The sequence below is a fragment of the Pseudonaja textilis genome, chromosome 3 (assembly GCF_049901715.1).
Source record: "Pseudonaja textilis isolate UNSWEBS1 chromosome 3, rPseTex1.2, whole genome shotgun sequence".
NCBI lineage: Eukaryota > Metazoa > Chordata > Lepidosauria > Squamata > Elapidae > Pseudonaja > Pseudonaja textilis.
The window spans coordinates 69,774,110-69,797,729 of NC_141992.1; the positions used below are offsets into that span (position 1 = coordinate 69,774,110).

A 23,620-nucleotide genomic window follows, 5' to 3' on the forward strand; every position below is an offset into this window, starting at 1 on the left:
TATTTCAAATTAAATCATACTGTACCATTCATGTGTTTGGAATTTATTTCCTCTTCTAATCAGTTTTTGCAAAATACAGTGAAAGTGAATTAGGCAAAGGCCAGCTCCAGGGATAATTCCTCATAGTACACAGCTCCTTCAGAGCTTTATATTCTTTTTCACAGGGGCCTTTTCAAACATGCATGCGCTTCATCAAATACCAGTTCCCTTTTGAACTTCCAACTCCCTTGCTGTCGGATTCTCCTGCATCTGCCTCAACCAAAACTAATTATTTTCCAGACATGATTCTCAAAGAGTCTCTTTAATAAAACTTATTGAGAAGAAAAAGACAAGGGCACAAAGATTCTGACAACTGAACTATTCCCCATCTAAAAATCAATATATTCTTCGCACCAGGTTGGAGACTGCCTTATTTCTTCCTAACTGCCTTATTGAGAATAGTAACATGTGGCTGCTCTCTTCACTAATGTAGTTGGCTATTTGTATAACCTTCCCTTATCAGGATGAGTACTTAACCATTGCATCTGCTGCTTGAAGGCAGATCATTCCCAGCAAGGAAACAAACCTTACTTAGTTTGGAAGGATGCCATGAATTAACCAAAACATTTCCTATCCATATACTTGGAACAGCTCCTGAAGCAAAATCCCTTTAAAGGCATAGTTTTCCAATTCTTTTCTCCTCTCATCCTCCCTGTCTTTCCGCATAATTTTTTCCATTATTAAATCTTTCCAAAACTTTTGTAAAAACTCTGTAGTTTCTAACACATAGACATTGACATCTGAAGCAGACCCTTAATTTTTATCCACATTTTTTTAAAAAAAGGGCAACATTCTAACCTTGAAGATAAAAGATGAGTGATTTTAGGTTATCTCTCCTTCTTTCCCTATCAGATGATTGATGATGTCAGAATCACAGATCTTGTCATGCCTCGGGCTAAGGGATGGAAATCTTCCATTTCTTAATAAGCATTTGAGAATAGTTACAAACTAGTCTACCTTAGACTAGAATGCTCAGGAGGTATCGAATCCTTATTTAGAAGATCAAGACAATTGAAAACAAATTATTCAGAGATCATTCCGTCAGAATTGTGGGAGGATCTTCCACTCCACTTATTAGCATTCTGGTAAGAATTATGATTGCTTTCCTCAATTTGATTTAATTGTTCAAGGAAGTGCACTGGAGGAAGAGGATCTTTCTAGCCCAGGGGTGTCAAACTTGATTTCATTGAGGGCCACATCGGGGTTGTGTTTGCCCTGGGAGGATGGGGTGGGCGTGGCCAGCTCAACATTACTTGTGTTGTGGGCACCTGTGGTGGCTCAAGCGCTCTGCCAGCGAAAACGAGCTCCCAAACTCCATTTTCAGCTGCAATGGCCTCCTGCACCCTCTGCCAGTAGTCCTCTGCATGTGGTCCTTCCAAGCTCTAATTTTGCTGACAGAGGCACCGCAGACCAAACCTTCACTGTTTCCAGGGTGGCCCTGTGGGCCAGACCTAAACACCTCATGGGCTGGATCTGGCCCTCGGGCCTTGAATTTGACACCCTTATTCTAGCCAAAGCATGTTTATATAGAAGTAAGTTCTTTAGTCATTGAGTCTAGGAAGGCTTAAATGATTTCATCTGCCAAAAGAGATGACATGAAGATAATTTGTACTCATTATCTAGATTGGCTCTTGTTTACATCATGAAGAAATTGTACAGTCCTTTCTCTCTCTTTTCTAAATATGTTACATAAAAATAACAAGATAATTGCTCTGGCATCAGATATCAACATGGCCATACCACCACATAGGCATTTCAGCTTTCAGGGTTTCAAAGCAATGAATTCTCAAACAATCAGGTTTGTCTCAGACCCTGTCTTTTATTAGGGAGTTAGCTCATAAAATCTAAATCTCTAGTATTCACCTTCCTTTTCTCATTTCATTATTGTGGGTGTGCTTAATATTTGCTTCCTCCATTCCTCTGGGAAAAAATAATATCAGACAAAACTTAAATTGTAACTTAGAAAAAAATGTTTCACAAACAGGAGCAAAATTGTTAGATAACACCCTTACGTGAAACATTCTTTTAACAGATCTTCAACTAATCAAATTTGTATTTGGACTTCCCCTACACACAAAGGAAGGAAAATTCCATTGTTTCTAAAGTTTGTCCATAACATTTGCTGGATATGTATAATTTGTGTAATGATGTATTGACATTTTTATGTTATTTGCACGCATTTACATAATTTGCCTGACATATATGCATGCAAATGTTAAAGTTCAATTAGTCAATTATATGAATTGGTGCAAATAATATAAAAACACCAATTATGCCATTATACTAATGAAGTAAACATGTCAATTATATATTTTGAGGTTTAGCAGATATTTAGGTTTTATAAAACCCCTTCTTTCCAAATCTATTAACTTGAGCTTTTACTATTATATTATGTTAGAAATAGAATTAAACCTGACACTTCAGAAGTTGAGGAGTTGATGGTTCTACATAAGCATGGCCAACTTTGGAATATGGAAATGTTGAAACAGTTCCAGAGCTCCTTTCTCGCATATTAAATATCTCTGATCTTCTCAAGGATTGAATGCAGTGAATAAGCCCAGAAGATAGTAGAGTAATAATGATACTGAAAAAAATAGTGCCAGGTTCAATGAAGCATAGTGTCAGGATTCCAGCAATCGCTCTAATTAAATTATGATTCTCCAGCCAAACTTCAATAAACTTCAAAGGATTCATTAGAGGCAACCTACTAGCACTGCCCTGTATGAAGCCAACTCTGGGATATGTAATTTACAGTCACCTATGACCCTGTTTCCCCTCTCCCTCCTGAGTGTCTCATAAACCAGATTTTCCAATTGAGCATGTTCACAGGCTGGGTATCATCGTTCACGTTCTCCAATTAAATATATTCCCGGGACAAAAACTCTGATATTTTAGTTACAATCTTTTAAAGATAAGAGTTGGAATGTACTTTCACTTTCCCCCTTTTTATCGCAACTACTGAAACAGGCATAGGAATGTTTTATAAGTTGACAAATAGATTAGAATCCAATTCAGCCACGGTTGACATCTTATTACTCTGCCATTTTTTTTTCTCCATGCAGAGTTGGTTAGCAAAACTATTTACAGAGTTTCTACGATTCAGCCATTGGAATGGATAAAGCAAAGCATAGTTTTACATGGGAAGTATAGCAAATTGGACAAAATGAGAGGTGATATGACATCACTCATTTGCATTCTTGACCTCTGGCTGTTCTGCCTGAGATCTCTTGCTAGTCTTCATTCATTCATTCATTCATTCATTCATTCTTAAAATTTATTGGCCACCCATCTTAACCACCAAGTAATTCTGGACTATTTTTCTTAAAACTCCCAGTCCAATTTTCCTGCCACCAACTCAGTTCATTTTTCATTTCCTTTTACCCACATGGGAGAAACTTTTTGGTTGTGAAAACTTTATCTTCTGTTTCATCCTGTTTTTTCAAACTAAACTTAGAGTTGTCTGTCTAGAAAAATCACATGACAGGATAGCAAATAGTGCTTAGCTGCATCATTCTGTTCTAGAGCCCTTTCCTCTAAGTTTCCAAATTCCTTGTATTGGGCTTCCTATTGTAACCCAAGCTTACAATATTCGTCACCACAATACAAAAAAGATGTTGAGACTCTAGAAAAGATATAGAGAAGAGCAACAAAAAGGATTGGGGTGGGGAAACTAAAACATTTGATGACCAGTTGCAGGAACTTGGCATGTCTAATATATCAAAGAGAAGGACTGGGGTGACACGTTAGCAGCATTACAATATTTGAGAAGATGTCACGGAGAAGAAGGGGACAACCTATTCTCCAAAGCATATGAGGATAAGACAAGAAGTAATGGATGGAAATTTATCAAGAAGAAATCCAACTTAAAACTAAGGAGAAATTTGGTGGTAGTGAGAACAATTAACCAGCGGAACAGCTTGCTTTCAAAAGTTGTGAGTGCTCCATCATTTGAGGTTTTTAAGAAGAAATTGGACAGCCATTTGTTTGGAATGGTATAGGTCTCCTGCTTGGGCAAGAGATTGGACTAGAAGACCTCCTTGGTCTTTTTCAGTTTGTATTATGATAGAATGACATTGCTGTGAAATCTGAAATATTTTCATCTAATAAGATCTCTTAATCACTTCCAGTCAATTATATTGGCCTAAAATGAGCACACTTGGAAAGTTGTCTACTCTGGCTTCTTGGTCTTTTGCTGAACTTCCAATACATCTTTTACATAAAGCAGGGATGTCAAACACACATAGTCACAGCATCATCATGTGACATACTGGGACTTTTCCTCCCTTCACTAAACTGGTGGGGCCAAGGCCAGCACATAACACATCTGGCCTATGGGCCTTTGACACCCCTGACATAAAGAAACACAGTTTCCCCCCCACATTACAGCTTTAGAGAATTGACAAATATCTGAAAGCTGTTTACATTCCAGGCACTTAACATTCCAAGGTCTTTACATTCTAGGCACATAAATGCTGGCTTTATACTAACTTGTGATTCAGGCAGAAACATCTGCAAGACTAGTGTGTTTAATACTCTCCTTCAGACATAAAATGTTTTCATGTATTCTTTAATTGCTTAATACCATTTACATTCCTGTGCAATTTTCAACCTTTGTAAACTAGGCTAATAGTTTTGTTTATCATAATTAATCATAATTTATTTGTAGATAAATTGTAAGTGTTGAGACCCTTTTTGGTAAGGTAAATGAAATTTTCTAGTCAACACATCTTATAATGTACAGTGTGACAAAATATGGACAAAATCACTAGCCAGAGCAAGACTGCAATCTTCGTTCAGGTCTTTGAAGAGAATCACACTGGTTTGAATAATCTATAAATAATTTCATTTATCTCCCACTTCACTGGACATGGTGACTTAGTTTTACTTAAACGTATTCGTGAATAAGGTTAGTCATGGCATATTTAAGTCCTGGTACATTTACTCTGAATCTATTTGAATCTAAGTCCATGGATTTCTTGCAATATTATTTCTCTATTCACATTTTTTGAGAGGTTGCAGGTGTATGTTTTTGTTCCTTGTTGCTGATGTAATTGAAATGAATTGGGAAGACTCGATGGGGCCATCTTCATCAGAATACCAAGCATAAAAGAGATCACTGATCAATCAGTGACTGGGTTGATTCATAATATGATGTGATCCCTTGATGAACTGCATTGCAGTTGAACTTGCATGCAGAAATGATGGAGAACATTGATTTCATCTCCAGCAGTACTTTCAATGCAATAGGTTCACAAATAGGTTCAGTTTATCTTTTTCTTCAAGGGCGGGGAAAGGCAAGCAAGAGAACATGCGTGTTAAGATACTGTGATAGCAATTCCACCTCTATACTTGTGCATAACCTTATGATGCGAGTTCAAAAGGGCAGAGTTTGCATTGGAGTCATGATGAAAATTGGCATGAGTATAGCTCGGAACAACTGTCCGTGCGTCAGATCCCAGTTTTTAAGTGCAGAATCAAATGCTAAATCAGGTGAACTGTACATAAAGGTGAATCCCAGAACACTCACTTTAGGTTGAATTCCTATCACCTTTCCAAATCAATGTAACCAAATATTACTTTAATTTGTCATTTTGGAATAGAATGTCCTAAAGGCAATGGAACTATGCCTATAGTTTCTCATCCAACTTGGCAACTAGGAGGAAGGAGAAATGTCAGTTCTAGAAGTAATTAATTATATGTAATGCTGTACAATTTTTACTGCTAATAGTGCTGAGTTATGATCACGAACTATAGTTATGGATTTTCCAACCATTTTTCTGTCCTAGAGTTCATAAACTCCCATCTGTTTTTGATTAATCTCAGATTATGGTAATATCTGCACTCTCAATTGTGGCTTATATTAACCAGTTTACTAAATTATGTAGCCTCATAAATCGTAGTTTGAAACAGTCTGACTTTGATAAACCATACTAAGATTAAGCATGTTTTATCTTGGTTCAAATATCATGCTTATTTGCATTATTTACAGTGAAAATGAAATTTCTGGAGGAAAAATAAGAAAAGACTCAGAAGCACAGCTTCATGACACCAAGCTATGGTTTAATTATGTACTAATTCAGCCACTGTATATAATATTGCAAAGCTTAGAAAGCTGTACAGTTTCAGTTGCTTTGTAAGGTTCAGCTATAACTTAAGATCACGATGTGACAAAAATGAACTTAAGCAGAGGCTTTGAAGAACAAAAGCTAACTTTTATTGATCAATAAAAGGGTAAGACCTCTCCTCTCACACACACAGATATATGAGGAAAGTTACAAAGCATGTAGGCGAAAGTGACTCTTCTCATACCTTAAGATTCTTTTAGAAGTTGAGTAATTACATTGTAAAACACTCTGTTAGATTTACATCTTTCCTGCAAAACGACAAATGTCCTCCTGGCACTTGTTTATCTTTCAGTATCCTTTCTCCTATTGTCTGTTAATTGATCACAGCTGACCATTTAAGAGGGCTATTAACAGCATACTTCAAAAGGAGTATATTGCCCCAAATGTAGGGAGTGATGTTCCCAGGGAGTACGTTCCATTCAGATTGATTTAGATGGGATAATCATGTATCTTCATATGAGAGAGATGTAATTAATTGCAGGCTAGTTTTACAACACGAAGAGAAATATTTTCCATAACAGCAAGATAAGAAATGCCTATAGAGATAAATACTTCTATATACATAGGAAAACAACTGCCTAACATCAAAATAAGACATGCTTATAGAGTAACTCTCTACTCTCTCTCTATAATATTTTTTATTTCTTTCCTTTATTTATTACCCTAACAGCTTATTGAAGTGGCTTGACTCTTTACACTTTGAAATACATTTGAGCTTTCTAAGGAAAGTGCTAAAGAGCTGATTTGGTGTAGATGTTAAAGGCCCTGAATCACAAACTGTGACGCTTTGAGTTCTAGTCCTGCCTTTGACAAACGTTTTCTGAAAATGTTGCCAAGAAAACTGCAGGGGAAATTATCCAGGCAATCACTCAGAGTCCAGATTGGCTCAAAAGAGAAAGAAAGAAGGGGGAGGGAGAAAGGAAGGACGGACGGAAGGAAGGACTTGGAAATTTTGAGCCCAGGAAATTTAAAAACAAGATCGTAAGTGGGTTTTTAAAAATATTCCTGTGATGTAATAAATAATAATTTGTGTTCAATGAACTTAAGCTATCTCCTTTAGAAACCAGACAATAACTCAAGCACATGAGGAATATTGTATAAGAGAAGCATAAAATACTAGAACTAATGGACTGTCAAGTGTTACTTGATTTGTGTTCTTTTTCTCATAATAGCCAACTCATAATGGAATCTTAAAGGATATAGATTTCTGAAAGAAAAATTGTTAACTGATGCAATGGCTGTAGGACCGCATTTGAAAACAAAGTTTTGTCTTGAGTATTTTTTGTTGTTATGGAAATGTGATGCTCCCATCTAATAATGTCAATATCAGCCTTTCATTTTTAAAAATAGGTACCTATAAAAGGAACACTTACTAAATCTGCTGAAGGATCAGATTGTTGTTTTTTTTCTCTTCAGTTGGAAGAGCCATTGGGACTTTATCTGAATAATGTCATTGTCAAGATCTAGCCTACTTCAAGTAGTGCTGAGTTGCATACTATTTAAATGCACAAGTAAAGGTGACTTTTATCCTGTAAAAAATAAGATCCTGTTAAATGGCAGCAGAATTTGTCCTATGAAACACATTTTTCCTTCCCAGGGGCTTTTTTGATAATTCAAAAGACATCTGGTGATGATAATGTTGTCTGGTTTTAAAAAAAAATGTTCTAGACTGTCACACATGAATTTTGCAGCTGTTCATAATGATTTTATTAGTAAAAGAGTAGAAATATTAAAGATGTCTCTGGTTACATTGGATAACAACAATTGAATGTATGCCTTATGACAGCATAGTACATTATTATGATTAGGTCTACTTCTTTTTCTACCTGCCAACTGTTTCCCTAAATTGGCAGGTAATATACTGTTAGTTATAAAGCAAGAATAGACTAGAAAGTGTATGCATGAACATTTACTCGTGTTAATGTCTCTAAATATAGATTTAGAGAGCTTGCCTACAATTTAATTATCCCCACTTTCTTCTCATACAAATTTTCCATTAATAGTGCTTGGTACCTTGAAAAGCAAACTGATATTGTAGCACATTGAAAATTATAGATTGGCAATTATTGAGGGGTGGCTAGAGGTAGGTTGACACCTAAAGACTGATTTTCTGATTATTTTTTTCTCTCAGAGCACGCATTCAGCTTGTGTTCGCCAAATACAGAAGACTGCTCATTGATATTGGACTTCTGTTTTCACTAATTATTTCAGGAGTGGTAAAAAAGATGCTGAATTAGGTTAATTTTTTTAATTGTTCCTAGTTTTCTCAAGTATTTTACTACTTCCATTTTGTTATTTGAAAACTTGCATAGGATATCCATAAAGTTATTAGGAATTAAGCTCAATTCAAGGGAGTCCAATTTTATTTTTATTTTTCAATTGTTCCATATAAGGGCACTGAGCTGATAGGACTGTAATGATTACTAAGGGTTGTACTATTCATTATGTCCCACATGCGCTATGGGTGAGCTTTTGTGTACTAGCAAGATTACAATTTAACAGGATGAAGAGCAGTGGTATCGACAACAAACTGTCATAACATCAAAATAACTCATCAACATAAAAATGCTGCCGTTATTTCCTTGTTTCCGAACATCTGACTAAAATATGTAAGTTGTGGCATTTACATGATGAAGTCATCAAACATGTTTAGTCCTTGGTCCTCTACCTTGCAGATGCTATACACGAGGAAACCTTTGCCTACTGTAATATTTGTACTGTAACTTTATCTTATAGTTTAATATTTCATTGTAGTTGATAATTATAGTTTGCTATAAATCATCCCACAATGGGAACCTGTAATTCCATTTCTCGTCATAAACCAGAATGTGCCAACTTGGCCTGTTACCTCCTCTGGTTTAAAAGTACAATTTCATGGTTTTCATGTAATGACAAATTGGTGTAAGAAATCACAAAAATATTATATTATAATTAGATAAAAATATGTCCTTTATTTTAGAAAGCTGTCCTTTAGATTTATTTATTTTTCAGAAACTCACTTCTGTCCTTTATTTTACCCATTTAACTTTTACCATGCAAATTCTACCCTTTAATGCAGTCTTTCACATTCCTGTGAAAAATATAAAATTTGAAATTTCTTTTTAAATCAGATTTACGTACACTATTTGAAATTAGATATTTTTATGATAGCTTTTTTAAAATATATTCTTTGTTTTGTGTTATAACAATAAATAATTTTTGATTCTTATGAACCTCTTCTAAATAAGCCCCTTTTTCAAGTTTGTCCTTTATTTTTTCCAAGAAAATATGATCACTACAATTATTATGTGAGAAAGACATGAAACAAGGCTCAGTTTTGATCTAATAAACACCAAACATGGATTAATGTATCAAAAGAAGCTGTAAAATTATTTCTTTGCAGGACTTAGCATGATAGCCAAACATATTCTTGGCCATTGTTGTGCATTGTTTTTGGACTTGTCTGTAATTCTAGCAGGAATCAAATTTCACCTTTATATTTACTGTGGATATATTCATGAAGTCCAAGTGTTTTCCCCTTTTCATTGTAACCAAGTCTCCATCTTTATCTATTATAGTGAGGGAAAGAAGTATGTACGTATTATAACTAATTACAATAATTGCTGATATATATCTCAAGCAGTCATGTTCTATTTCCTTTTCCAAGAATTAAAAGATGGAAAGGCCTTTTGTTGTGTCCAATTAGAAAATAACAGATGAGCCAGCAGCCTAAGATTAGTTGAGTAACTGTTTTGAGGGAAGATCATACCTGTTCCGGACTAGCAGGCTCGTAGCCTGCAAATCTGATTGGCCCGCTGATAACCGATCGTGATTGGTCGCCATAGACTGATGCGATTTGCCAGTAAACGGGCTACCGCGATTGGCCCTGCCAAGAGCGGCAAACTCAAATCGCCTTCATTGGCTGCCTAGCCGCAGCCAGCCCTATATAAGGGGCTGCTGCAGCTGGGGTTAGTTGCTCAGATCTGAAGTCACAAATAAAGAGCTGTTGTTACTATCTGAGTCTTGCCTTCGTTCTTGAACCGTCCTCCCAGATCTAACAATACCACCTTAGGTCTGTGCCCTTCATCTTTATTTCTCTTTGTTCCTTGTTTCAAGTTAGCCTCTGTTTTTACCATTGTGCTTCTCTTACACAAAAATACATCCTCTGATTCTTTCTTCTTCACTTCCTCCAAGGATCTTCTTTTGAACAATCATGGATTTTCCATAAAAACTGCTTTAAGAATTTCATGTAAAGCAAAAGGTTGAGGTTACATTTCTTCTGTATTTTACAGCACTGAAAACAGTTGGAAGTCATCACTTTTTCTTTTTTTTAAGTCTTTGCACTTTTTTCTCTCTTTCTCTTTTTTTTCTTCTGTATTTTATTTTATAATGAAACTTAACTAATTCCTCAATCGGCCTTCAATTGAGAGAAACTTTAAAGAGGCTTTTGGAGAACACAGGATTCCTCTCGAGAGGGAGATGGGATACAGGATACCTTTTTCTGTACATTTTCTATAAATCTTTTAAAGACAAAAAGTAGTTTTGCAATATTTGAGCTGCCTTATAGTGTCTGTTTTGCATATGTGCTAAATTTGAAATTGTTATGTGAAATCCTTTGCTGTGAATAAATATACTGTATATATGCATATTTCTATGCATGTATTTATATATGTGTGCATGTGTGTATGTGTATATATATACACACATGTTTGTGTATATATGTATACATACACATATACATATATGCACGGTATATATATGAACATGTGTGTACACACACACATATATAACTATATATATATAACTATACTAGCTCGATACCCATTCTTTGCTACGAAATTATGTGGTTGGGCTTAATTTTGGGGGAGGAAAATAAGGGGGGGGGGGAATTCTGCCTCTGCCTACCAGCATCCATGGGTATTCATCTGGCTAGCGTCCTGTCAGTGTGTGAGAGAGTTGAGGGCTCTTTGGAAACTGAAACAGTATTTGCTGTGTGAGCAAGGAGACAGCAAGGAGCCTGGGCGTGGCTTAGTTCAACTGTTCTGTACTAAAGATGCTTGCTGCTGTGAAACTGAAACTCCTCTGCTTGTGTTTTGCAGGGGGGAGAGGGAGTAGAACTCCTTAGCATCAGAGCAAGTTAATAGTAATATATGAAATACTAATGCTCTGATGGTCATTTCAAAAAATCCTTTCTTAGCGAGCACATAGAAGCCAAGAGGAACATACATGCCAAATTTCAAGTTTGTAGGCTTTACGGTTCTGGAAATTTTGTGACAATGCATAAGTGGTATTTCACTTTGTGTGTGTGTGTGTGTGTGTGTGTGTGTGTGTGTGTGTGTCTGTATGCAGGTCTTGGTGTGTTCGGGTCTTTTCCCATGTAAGATTGAGAGTATCTTGGTGACGTTTTGACGAGGTCCCACTCGCCATCTTCAGGCTGGTGCTTTTGGCTTTGTGCTTGTGCGAGCAAAGCGTGATCGGAGCTGCCATCTCTCTTTAAATACTGGTGGGGAGGTTGGCTGTGTTGTTATTTCTTAATTGGTTGATGGAGTTGATGTTTGCAGATTGGTTGGCTTTTTCGTAAGAACATGTGTGGCTGAGGTCTTGGCTGTGTGTCTATCAGCCTCCTGTGTTGTAATGACCTGGGTAATGGGCTGTGTGATGACCTTTTGAGTTCTATTGTTGTGACATCCTGGGTCTTGTGCTGTAATCTCCTGGGTTGTTGGCTGTGTTGTAACATCCTGAGGTTTTGTGGTGTAACCTCCTAAGTTTCGTGATGTGATATCCTGAGCGGGTGGCTGTGATGGGATGTTCTGGGTTTTGGTTTGGCTCCGAGTTTGAGGCCTGGCTATGTGTCCATGGCGTGTGTCAGTTTGCTGGGTTTGGGAGTTGGGGTATGTGGCAGCTGGTGATGCAGCTGTGATCTGGTTTCTGGATGGTGGTTGTCTTTTGTCTATGGGGTGCGTTTGTGTTTGAGTCTGGTGAGGGAGATTGGTGGTGCCGTCATGTGTTGTTTTGGGTCCAGTGTTGGTTTTTGTGGCTGGTTAAGGGCTAGTTTCCAGATGTCTGGTAGGCGGGAGATATTATCTCGTTTATTCATGTTGTGGGGGTGTTTCTCTATTTTGATGGCTTCCCTGATTATTCTCTTGTTGAAGTGTTCAGTATTGGAGATTAATTTGGTTCCCTCAAAATTAATTTCATGTCCTGTGGCTTTAAGGTTCTGGAAAAGGGAGGAAGTATTTTCTTCTTTTCTGAATGTGTTCTTGTGTTCTGCGATGCATGCATTTATTCTCCTGTTGGTTTGTCCAATGTATGTGTCTGAGCAATTGTTGCATGGTATTTCATAAACTCCTTGGTTATCTAGCTGGATCTGCAGCTGTGGGACCTCGTCGAAACTTCACCAAGATACTCTCAATCTTACACGGGAAAAGACCCAAACACACCAAGACCCGCATACCTGTATCCATGAAAATCTACGAAAACAAATACACACACACACACAGACACACACACACACACACCACATGCTTTTTACACACACACACACACACACAGGTGTGTATGTGTGTGCGTATAAAGCAGAATCTACTGATCAAGCTACTAAAAAGATTCTGCTTTCCAAAAGAATTACATGAAAAAAGGTAACTCTTCCCTTTAAGTCGCTTAAAGATATGCATTTAACATTTAGTTTTAATGCTCTTCGCTTTCATGTGTTGATGCTAAAATAGTGATGGTTTCGATTGATACGACAGAACATCTTACATGGAGATGAATCTAAGATGACCTATTGGCACCATATATCTTGTTTGAATGAACAGAGTTCCTCCATTTTTGCTGAGAGACCATGTAATTTTGGAGTTAATCCAATGATTAACTCCACATATAGATTTGTGATTTAGGTTATTGGAAGGAAGTATTTGTTACAAATATTGACATTTCTTGGCATGCTGTTAGTAGTTTATCTCCTGCTTGATTTTTTTAAAACAGGACTAAATTTTCCCGTTATTCCAGGTGTTATTTTACTTCCAGTGTGAACTTTTCTACCTCCTATAATCAATACTTTTTGGAAGGGAGTTGTTATCCCAAGATGCTGTATGTCAGCACAGAACAATTCAGTTTCCTAATAGTAAGAAAATATTAATATTAATAATAAATATTAGCTGGCCTTGCAACATAGTATTTCGCAGCCTAAAACTCTTTAGTATTTTAACCAACCATATTCATTCAGTTAATTAGCACTAGTTATGAATTTATATATCTTCATTATTCTCTTTCACTCGTCTTATTTTCTTCCCTTAATCACTCAGCCTTTATGGCCTTTGAGCATTTCCAGTTTTGAGGATTTGCTATCACTATCAAATGCTTATTTTTTTTTAATAAAGGTTTTTTTTCCATTTTGATAAACTTGTAGATCCTGCCTAAGTCTGCAAGCACTACTGTGAAGAGATGATGTCATATTTGGTCACATAATGATTGTAATTGTAAAGCTTAGTTAATTAGCTGTATATTTAATAATATATGTACCAAACTTCCAAGATTTGTGGTAGGAGGGTGATATATAAGCTGTAGACAGCAGACTAGTTTGTACAAGAAGAACACAGACAGGAGATACAAGTTTCTCTTTAGATAATTACACACATCGGTTCTGACTGCATTCTCTTTTATAACATTAGCTAATTTTGCCAAGGTTTAATAGGCAAACCACCCTATTTTTAAAATTTTCCTTTCCAAATGTAAATGGCATTGACAGTACACTCCTTACGAAATGACAAACTGTCTTGAATATTTGTCTTCCATAAGTAAACAACTTAAAAAAAATTCCCTCTGTATCTTTTAATTGTATGGATGCTTACGTTATCCTGTTATTTCATATGGACTCTAATCATCAGGCCAATTATTTGTGACAGTTTCATTCCGCTCAATTATTTTCAAAGAACATAATTATCTCTATCATGTGTGCTGAAACATAAATATCAGCATTAAGACTTGAACCCAACAAACTCTTTGGTAAAAGGCGCTCAGTTCAATTAGGATTATTTATTTATGCTATGTTATTATAAAGAGCCCTTATTACCAAGAACACAGCCATCACAGTCTGTGACAAGTGTCTTTGGCCTGAACAGCAGGAATGGGTGTGCTAAAATCATGTGGGGTGGCACTATCTTTTCTGTTTCTAGTGTTTTCATACAGGCACTTCTAGATGCCAGCTGGTATCATTTCCTGCATCTTCCTTACCAGCTGGTGTTACCTTTCTTTCAAATCAAAAAAGGGGGTGACAAATTGCTCTTTCTCATCAAGTTGTAGCTATGGGCATTGGGGTGCAAGAAGGGAGAAAAGAGAGTCTTCTTTCTTCTTAGTCTACACAGTGTTGGATACAGTATAATCTACAGTGTAGTCTACACAGACTACCTGTTGGATGTATCAGTTATCCTCAACGTAATTTAAAAGAAGGAAAGAATTTCTCTTGGGATGTTAACAGAGATCATATTTCTCTTCTCACAAAAATATGCATAGGTTCAATGCTAAAGCTCTTGAAAATTGGCAAAAGTTGGTGGTTTACAACATTCATTCATTCATTCATTCATTCAATTTCGATAGCCCCTCAACTCAACCAAGTGACTCACGGATGGATAACTGACAGTAACCTGAATACATTTCTCTGTGTTGATCTTTTCATCATCTGGATTATCTTCTTTGCAGATCTGTACCCCAGATTTGGTGGTGTTCTTGTCCTGCTCAAATCAACGGCTCCAAGAACGCCTAATGAAGCGCGCTGAACAGCAGGGGAGGCCAGATGATAATCTGAAAGCCACACAAAGACGCCTGACTAATTTCAAGCAGAATGCTGTTCCGCTGGTGAAATATTTCCAGGAAAAGGGTCTGATCGTGACTGTAAGTTTTTTAATCTATATGTTTGATAAATCAATTTTGGCTAGCAAAATTCATGACCTAGAAAAAGATTGTCTCATTTTGAGAATAACTGTTTACATCATTAAACATTTTTTTCATGTTTGATTGTGGACTTCTGCAGTCAAAACTCTCACAGACTGAGAGACCCCAGTTGATTTTGTAGCTGTTTCATGCTCACCTGTATGTATAATTTATACAGCAATTGCTTTTTGGATCAAAGCCCTTTCTATTAGAATATAAATGTTTTTGAGCCATCACTGTTGCCTTACAACACTTACAAAAGTTCCTCTCAGAGAATCTGGTAAGTCATTTGATGAAGAGTGGCGTCATATAGAAATGGTCTGTGTTAATCCATTTTAGCATTTGGGATCAACAGAAGAAAAATTGTGGCCAAATTTAGAGATGCTATAAGCTAGCTCAGTATTTCTCAACCTCATCAGCTTTAAGATGTGTACACTTCATTCATGCTTGCTGGAGAATTCTGGCAGCTGAGGTTCACACGTCTGAGGCCAGGAAACACTGAGTTATAGAATACATTTTGAGCTGGACATTAATTTGAATAAATACAGGCATTCTGGTAATATGAATTACAGCTAGTCCTTGTTAAATGGCTGCAGCAAGCAATAATTTTTTTCCCCATATATGGCCAGTCTTCACATTAATGACCCTCAGAGATCTGTAAAACAGGGGAAAACTGAAGTAAAATCATAAGCCCAGTTGTAGTTTCAATTAGCAACTATTTCATTTTATGACTGATTTGCTGGTCCCAATTCTTGTCACTAAGTAAAGACTGTATGTTGAATGTATAGTACAGCTTATTTTCAAATTCTGTTTGGCATTACAGTACTTTTATGCCGCAGTTATAATACTGTCCAGAACTCAAAAGCAAGAGTCAGTAAGTCTGGAAAACTAATGTTTCATACTTGCTATATAGCACAAGACAAAGCATTGGAATGAAAATATGGCTCTTGTTTAATTTAAAATATTCTTGTAAGCAATAAATATATCCTTAGATGTAGAACTGGAAATAAGTCATAATGTTGATCTTGTTTGTAAAAGAATGGATTGCTATAAGATGAATTCTGTAGCTCTTTCAAATCAATGCTTCTTTATAAAAGAAACCAGAAGTGCCAAGCAAGCAGCTCGGTGAAATATTATAGGAGAACAGGCTGAGAGCAGCAAAAATGAAATTTTGTCCAGAAAGAGATCTATCAAAAGGCTGGAATATCTGTAGGAGTCTGCAGAAAGATTTTTTTTTTTAATAAAAAATTTATTTGGGTTTTCACAAAACATAATACAAGTAAAATTTCTTTTTTTGAGAATAGCATGGTCCCGGGTTATCACTTCTCCATACAGACACAAATTCAATTTCATATTCATCTTTGTGTTCTATTCCATGTCTTATTACTATTTTAACATTTTCTCAATAATTTTTCCCTTCCCTTAGTTTTCCCTTCCCTTCCCTTCCCTTATTACTATTTTAACATTCTCTCAATAATTTTTCCCTTCCCTTAGTTTTCTCAATCTTACTTTTAATTATCTCATTCCTTTCTAAATTCAATTATATATATCCTTTTCTAAGTTTCAATACCTTTCTAGTCATATTTATACTTTTGTCTGTCCTGTTTCAATTTCATATTTTCTTTTCTCATTAAACAAAATTTCCCTCTGTAGTTACTAATTGGAGTATGACACCTTTGTATCTTTTAATTTTTATCCATTCAACTCTTATTTAAACTTCAATTTATGCGTTTACAACTATAACATTCAATATAACACATAACTTCCAGTTGAATTCTGCTTGGTAGATTCTTAAAATACGCACTAAGTTCTTAAAGAGAAAATATATATAATAATAATAAATAAAATACTTATTCTATTCCAATTCAGTTCTATCATTAATGTTAGTTATAATCTTTGACATTCCTTTTCAATAGGATATCATACTTCTAGGAACACTTATAATATTTCCATAATTTTTCATGTTTCTTTCATATTCCTCTTCACTTAAATTTTTATAACACATTTATAATAATTAAAATGTTCCCCTCCTTTCCTAATTTCATTCTCTCACTCTCTTTGTTTCATTTATTTATTAAACATTCAATTCCATTTCAATGAGTATTTTATCTATCATTTTAATCACACTTGTTTCATATTTTCAGAGTTCATTTCTATTTCTAATATAACAATACTATCTTATGTACCCTTGCAGAATCCCCCTTTCAATTAAGTTTTCACCCAATATCTCTGTGTCTTGTACATTTTCCCTGTTTCTCTATGTCCTGCGCACAATCGCAGATTTCGGTCTGTCGCCGAAGAAGCTCAAACTGGATCTCTTCAGCTCTTGTGAAAAGGGGGAAGAAAACCATGATGGTTCTGACTTAAAGCTGTATCCCAATTTTGCTTTGCTTAGACAGTTCAGTTAATTAACAAACAAATCAAACCCTTTAATCTCTTTTCTTTGATAATTACAGTTGAACCTAGTGAAAAATTCATCTAGCATGGATGGGAAACTTCTGTTATTCCCAAATTACCTCTTCTCACAAACAATTGGTCATATTGGTTGGAAACGATGAGTTGCCGACAACAGCTGAAAGGCTACACTAATGCTGGGGTTTTTTTCTCTCTTCCTGCAAATCAAAGAGCAAATTAGAAAGCAGTTATAATGTTTTCTTTTTAAAAAATCCTGGCTTTAGACAAAAACCCATGTCTATACTGACTTAACAGCCTCAATGGATTTTACTTTGTTTTATTTATTTATTTTATTTATTTGATTTGTCAATCGTTTACAAGATAATAAGTATAAGGATAAACATAGTTAGGAATACATGAAATAAATACATATAAGAAAAATAAAAGAAACAATAGGACAGGGACAGTAGGCACATTGCTTCGCTTATATTTTTGAGACCATACCAAAACAAACAAAACAAAATCCCCAAATATAACACTGAAAGAGGCAATTGTCTTGTGATTCTTTTGAAAATATTTGATTGCGCCACTATCTAATTATTGTATTGGAAAATAGTTTTTCAAAAGCTCCTTCTTTAACCCAAGCAGCAGAGCAGGCTCAAATAAATAAATAAGAATTAAATATGGTCATGCCTACATCAAAAGTTCAGATACTAGACAAAGTAATACAGTATAACATAATACAGTTTGAAATAGGTGATTCTCTGCTTGGACATTTATATTTTATGGGCTATATATAGGCAGTCCTTGAGTTTTGACCTCAATTGAACCTAAATTTTCTGTTGCTAAGCAAAATTATTTGTTACGTGAATTTTGCCCCATTTTACCATTTTTCCTGCCACAGTTGTTAATTGAATAACTGCAGTTTTTAAGATAGTAATGTGGTTATTAATACGAGTCGGTTGCCAAGCATCCACATTTTAATCACATAACCATAGGAATGGTGCAATGGTCATAAGTGTGCAAAATGGTCATAAGTCACTTTTTTTAGTGCCATTGTAACTTTGAACGGTCACTAAATGAACTGTTGTAAGTCAAAGACTATCTATAATCATTATTGTTATAGTTACTGACCAGCATTTGTAGAATTGTTATAAAAAGTTACAAAGTTCAAATGAAAAAGCACAAGCATTTCTAAAACCAATAAAAAGAATAATAAATTATTCATAATAATCCTATATAAATAGAATCTTAATTTTTAAACAATTTCAAGAAATAGTAAAAAGAGCAAGACTGTAAAACTGCTTTAAAATACTAAAAGCTTGCTTACTAAATGCTAAACTGCTCAGCATATATAAAAAAAAAGCAAACTTGCTAGGATGAGTGAGTGGTGAGGTGTAAATTAAATTATATATTTGAAGGATCCTAAAGCTTGAAGTATTAAAAGATTAAAGATCCAATTCCAAAGAAGGGCAATGCAACAAAAGTTCAAACTACCGCACCATTACACTCATTTCACATGCTAGTAAAATTATGCTCAAAATCCTACAAGCTAAACTCCAGCAGTATGTGGATCTAGAACTACTAGAAGTACAGTCAGTCAAAGAGGCAGAGAAATCAAATTGCCAACATATGCTGGATCATGGAGAAAGCTAGTGAGTTCCAGAAAAACATCTACTTCTGCTTTATTGGCTATGCTAAAGCCTTTGATTGTGTGGATCACAACAAATTGTGGCAAATCCTTAAAGAGATGGAGTACCAGACCATCTTTTTTTTTGTAAAAATTTTATTTGGGTTTTCATAAAACATACAATTAAAATATTTTTTTGAGAACAGCATGACTCCAGGTTATCATTCCTCTATACAGACAAAAACTTGATTACATATTCATCTTTTCTTTCTAATCATTATATTTATAGTTTTGTCCGTCCTATGTACAATTTTGTATTTTCTTTTCTCATAAAACAAGACTTCCCCTGTAATTACTAACTGGAGTGTAACACCTTTATATCTTTAAATTACTGTCCATTCAAATTTCATTTAAGATTTAATTTATATCTTGACAATTATAACATTCAATTTCTAACCTCTATTTTATAACATATAACTCTTATCAACCGAATTCTTCTTGGTACATTTCCTTAGAAATACACACTAGGTTCTAAAATATACAGTTATAACATTCCATTTCATATAATTTATCAACCAAGTTCTATTTGGTACATTCCCTTAAAAATCAATAAATTCTAAACAGAAAAGAAAGTAAAGTAATTAATAGAGTTGTTATTCTATTCAAATTCATCTTAACATCTGATATTCATATTTCTTTTCAATTATATTTCAATAAATCATTAATAACAGTTAAATATTACCATCCTTTCCCACTTTCATTCTCTTATTCTCTTTATTTCATTTAGTTACATTCCATTACATAACAGTACCAATTTTATCTATTACTTTAATCACCTATATTTCATATTTTCTATATTCATTACTATTTGTAATATAACAATACTATCTAATGTACCCTTGCAGAATCATCTTTCAATTAAGTTTTCACCCATTATCTCTGTGAATCCTTGTACGTTTTCCCTGCTTCTCTATTTCCTGTTTCTGTCCTTTATAACTTCTTCTCCTTTCCATTTTCCCCCTCTTCTCCCTCACCTTTTTGACCCCCTTTCTCTCTAATTCTAATTCTCCTTTCTGTAATCCTCTCTTCTGCTTCTTCCTAGTATTGTAATTACTTTTCAAGCTATTCTTTTTTTTTGGTTGTTTTTTCAGATCTTAAGTTTTTCACTCCCTTCCCCCCACCTTTTCCTTTTTAACCCCACATAGAATTACTTGATCATTAAAGATAGCTTCTTCTTTGTCCCGCCCTTCTTGTTCTGCAAGCATTTCTTGTTGTTTTTCATAGTTCAAAATCTCCATTTCTAAAAATTGAAATATGAAGCCAAAAGAACCTCTTCCCTCTTGTGAATCTTCTTTCTGCTTTTTAAGTTCCATTTTTAGCTCTTCAAGGAGTGATGCCATTTTAAACACTTTTAAACAACCACCCGATTAATTTTAGTCCTTAAAATCCAACAACCAAAATTCCAAAGATCACCAAGTAATCCAAATAATCCAAAGCTGTTTCTTCTTGCTTCTTTTTTCCACTTTCTCTTTCCAGAGGTTCTGTTATCTTTTAGCAAAGTTTTAATTACAATGTATCTTTTAGGAGTCTTGTTAAAATTTCACTGTTAATTCTTTTTAATTTCAGGTGGTCTTCTCCATTTTTTCCAGAGCCCACCCTTTTCTTTTCTCTCTCTCTCCTTTCCTCCTTTTAAAGGCTTTAAAATATCCCAAAGTCTTTATTATCCCTTTGACATTTTATTTTCAGCTTAAAATTGCCTATTAATGTCAAAGTGGATTTATATCAGTTTCGTGCTTAGATCTCTTCTTAGTTTTTAAAGCCAATTACAGCTGTCAATATGAGAAAAAAAACATCAAATCTTTTCCCTTTCCTCTCTCTTTCACTGCTTCAAAAATCTTCTTTGGGAACAGTATTATTCTTTATAGTTCAAAACCCAGGGTACCTTGTATAGTTGCTTTCTCAATTCGACCTGGTTAGTCAAAACTTTATCCTTCATCTTCCTCCTGCACAATCTTGTCCAGTCAGGAATCTTTTTTGAGGTGGCCATTTCTGACCACCGCTTCAACCGCCTTCAGGAAAGGGAGTAATGGCCAGCTGAGGAGGAGAGATGCGGCTCTCCTCAACCCTGCTGGGGGTTGAATCTCCCCATTCTTCATCACCTCTACAGGGTGGCTATAGCCTGAAATCCAAGCAGATGGGGTGGTCTGGCGGCGAGCACGGATCAAAACCGCTCACGATCGTGGATTTCAGTCCATTGCTGAAGAAGCCCAAACCGGAGGTCCGGGAGTACCAGACCATCTTATTTGTCATTTGAGAAACCTACATGCAGGTCAAGGAACAACAGTGAGAACTGGACATGGAACCACTGATTGGTTCAAAATTGGGAAAGGGGTTTGGCAAGGCTGTATACTGTCGTCCTGCCTATTTAACTTATATGCAGAGCACATCATGAGAAAGGCAGAGCTAGATGAATCAAAAGTTGGAATTAAGATTGCTGGGAGAAATATGAACAACCTTAGATATGCAGATCATACCACTCTAATGGCAGAAAGTGAAGAGGAACTAAAGAGCCTTTTGATGCAAAGGAGAGTGCAAAAGTTGGCTTGAAACTCAACATTAAGAAAACTAAGATCATGCCATCTGGCCCTCTCAATTCCTGGTTAATAGCTGGGGAAGAAGTGGAGGTAGTGACATGTTTTATTTTCCTGGGCTGAAAGATCACAGCAGATAGAGATTACAGCAGTGGTGGTATTCAGCGGGTTTGCACCGGATCAAGCGAACCAGTAGCAAGAATTTGGCATGGGTTGCTGAACCGGTAGTAAGTTCTGGCTGGCCACGCCCCCGATCCAGTCGCCCTCCTGCCTGATGCTCACTTACCCGCCTGCCTGACATTCGCCTACGATATTTCTTTTTTTTTTTTCCCTCCTGACAATTAGCTCTGCCGGGATTCCCCTTGCTGAAGCCCAGGAAGGCAAAAAATGCAGAGAGGAGCTCAGCACCTCCCCTCCATTTTTTGCCTTCCAGAGCCCCAGAGGAGCCTTAGGGGAGCAAAAATGCCCCCCAGAGGCTCCTCTGAGGCTAGGGAGCTCCCAAAATGGAGCTTGGAGGGATGCTGCATGCCCCTCCCATGCTTTGTTTTTTTTCCTTCCTGAGCCTTAGGGGAGCAAAAACACCTCCCCCGAGGCTCCTCTGAGGCTAGGAAGCTCCCAAAAATGGGTGGGGGAGGCAAAAAAGCAAACAAAAAAGCCACACCCACCCAGTCACATGGCCACACCCACCAAGCCACACCCCAGAACCAGTAGTAAAAATTTTTGAATCCCACCACTGGATTACAGCCAAGAAATTAAACAACATTTGTTCCTGGGAAGGAAAACTATGGAAAATCTAGTAATCATACTAAAAAGCAGAGACGTCACCCTGCCAAGAAAGTCAAGGCTATGGTTTTCCCAATTGCAATGTATGGCTGTGAAAGTTGGACCATAAGAAAGGCTGAGTGCCAAAGAATTGAGCCCTTTGAAGTATGGTACTGGAGAAGACTCCTGTGAGTCCCTTGGACTGCAAGGCGATCAAACCAGTCAGTCCTAGAAGAGATCAACCCTGACTGCTCTAGAAGGCCACATCCTGAAAATGAAACTCAAATACTTTGGCCACCTAATGAGAAGGAAGGACTCACTGGAGAAAAGCCTAATGCTGGGAAAGATTGAGGGCAAAAGAAGAAGGGGATGACAGAGAATGAGGTGGCTGGATGGGGTCACTGAAGCAGTAGGCGTGAGCTTAAATGGACTCCAGAAGAAGGTAGAGGACAGGAAGGCCCAGAGGAACATTGTCCATGGGGTCACGATGGGTCGGACATGACTTTGCAACTAACAACACCAAAAGATTAAAGGAGTTATTGTTCTCTTTCTTTCTCTCTCTCCCCCTCCTTCTCCCTCTCCCTCTCTCCCTCCCTCCCTCCCTCCCATCTTTCTTTCCCTCTCTCCCCCTCTCTCTATGTGCGTGTGCCAGATACCTTAAAAGTGTTCTTTAATTCTGCTGAAATATTTACAATAGCATTTTCCAAGAAGATAATACCAATTAAAGGAATAATGCCCTAATTCCATTGTAAAATCAAGAGAAATAATCTATTAAATGATTAGTTAACTATATCTTGGAGCACTATGATGTTATGGCAACCATTTGCTTTCCTGTTCCAGCTATAGCAACAAAAATGAAAAATGAAAGTTGTTCAACCATGTAATTAAAGTTTTTTTTAAAAAGAAGAAGCTAACTACAGTACATTGGGATTCATAAACCCAGGATATGCAAAGTATTGTTCCTGAAGAATCTGTTTATAAACAAACATGCTCAGATAAACCAACAAACAAAACCTGCATCTTTGCAACTCCTCTTTGAGATGCAAAGGTATAGATTTTCAAAGTACTGTTCTTCCTTGATTAAGGGGGGAAAACCTTTCATTTTTCAAGCAATCAATAACATTAAAAATAGACCACAGAGAAAAAATTCAGTAATGATTAGTAATAGCAGC

At 36.1% G+C, this 23,620-nt stretch overlaps 1 protein-coding gene across 1 annotated transcript in view; it reads left to right on the forward strand.

Annotated features, from left to right (window-relative positions):
- Positions 1-23,620, forward strand: part of AK5 (adenylate kinase 5) — a 135,884-nt gene that overhangs the window by 23,162 nt on the left and 89,102 nt on the right. The window contains exon 6 of the mRNA XM_026700200.2: positions 14,841-15,032. Within this exon, the coding sequence (XP_026555985.2) occupies positions 14,841-15,032 (192 nt within the window). The remainder of the gene's footprint in view (positions 1-14,840; positions 15,033-23,620) is intronic.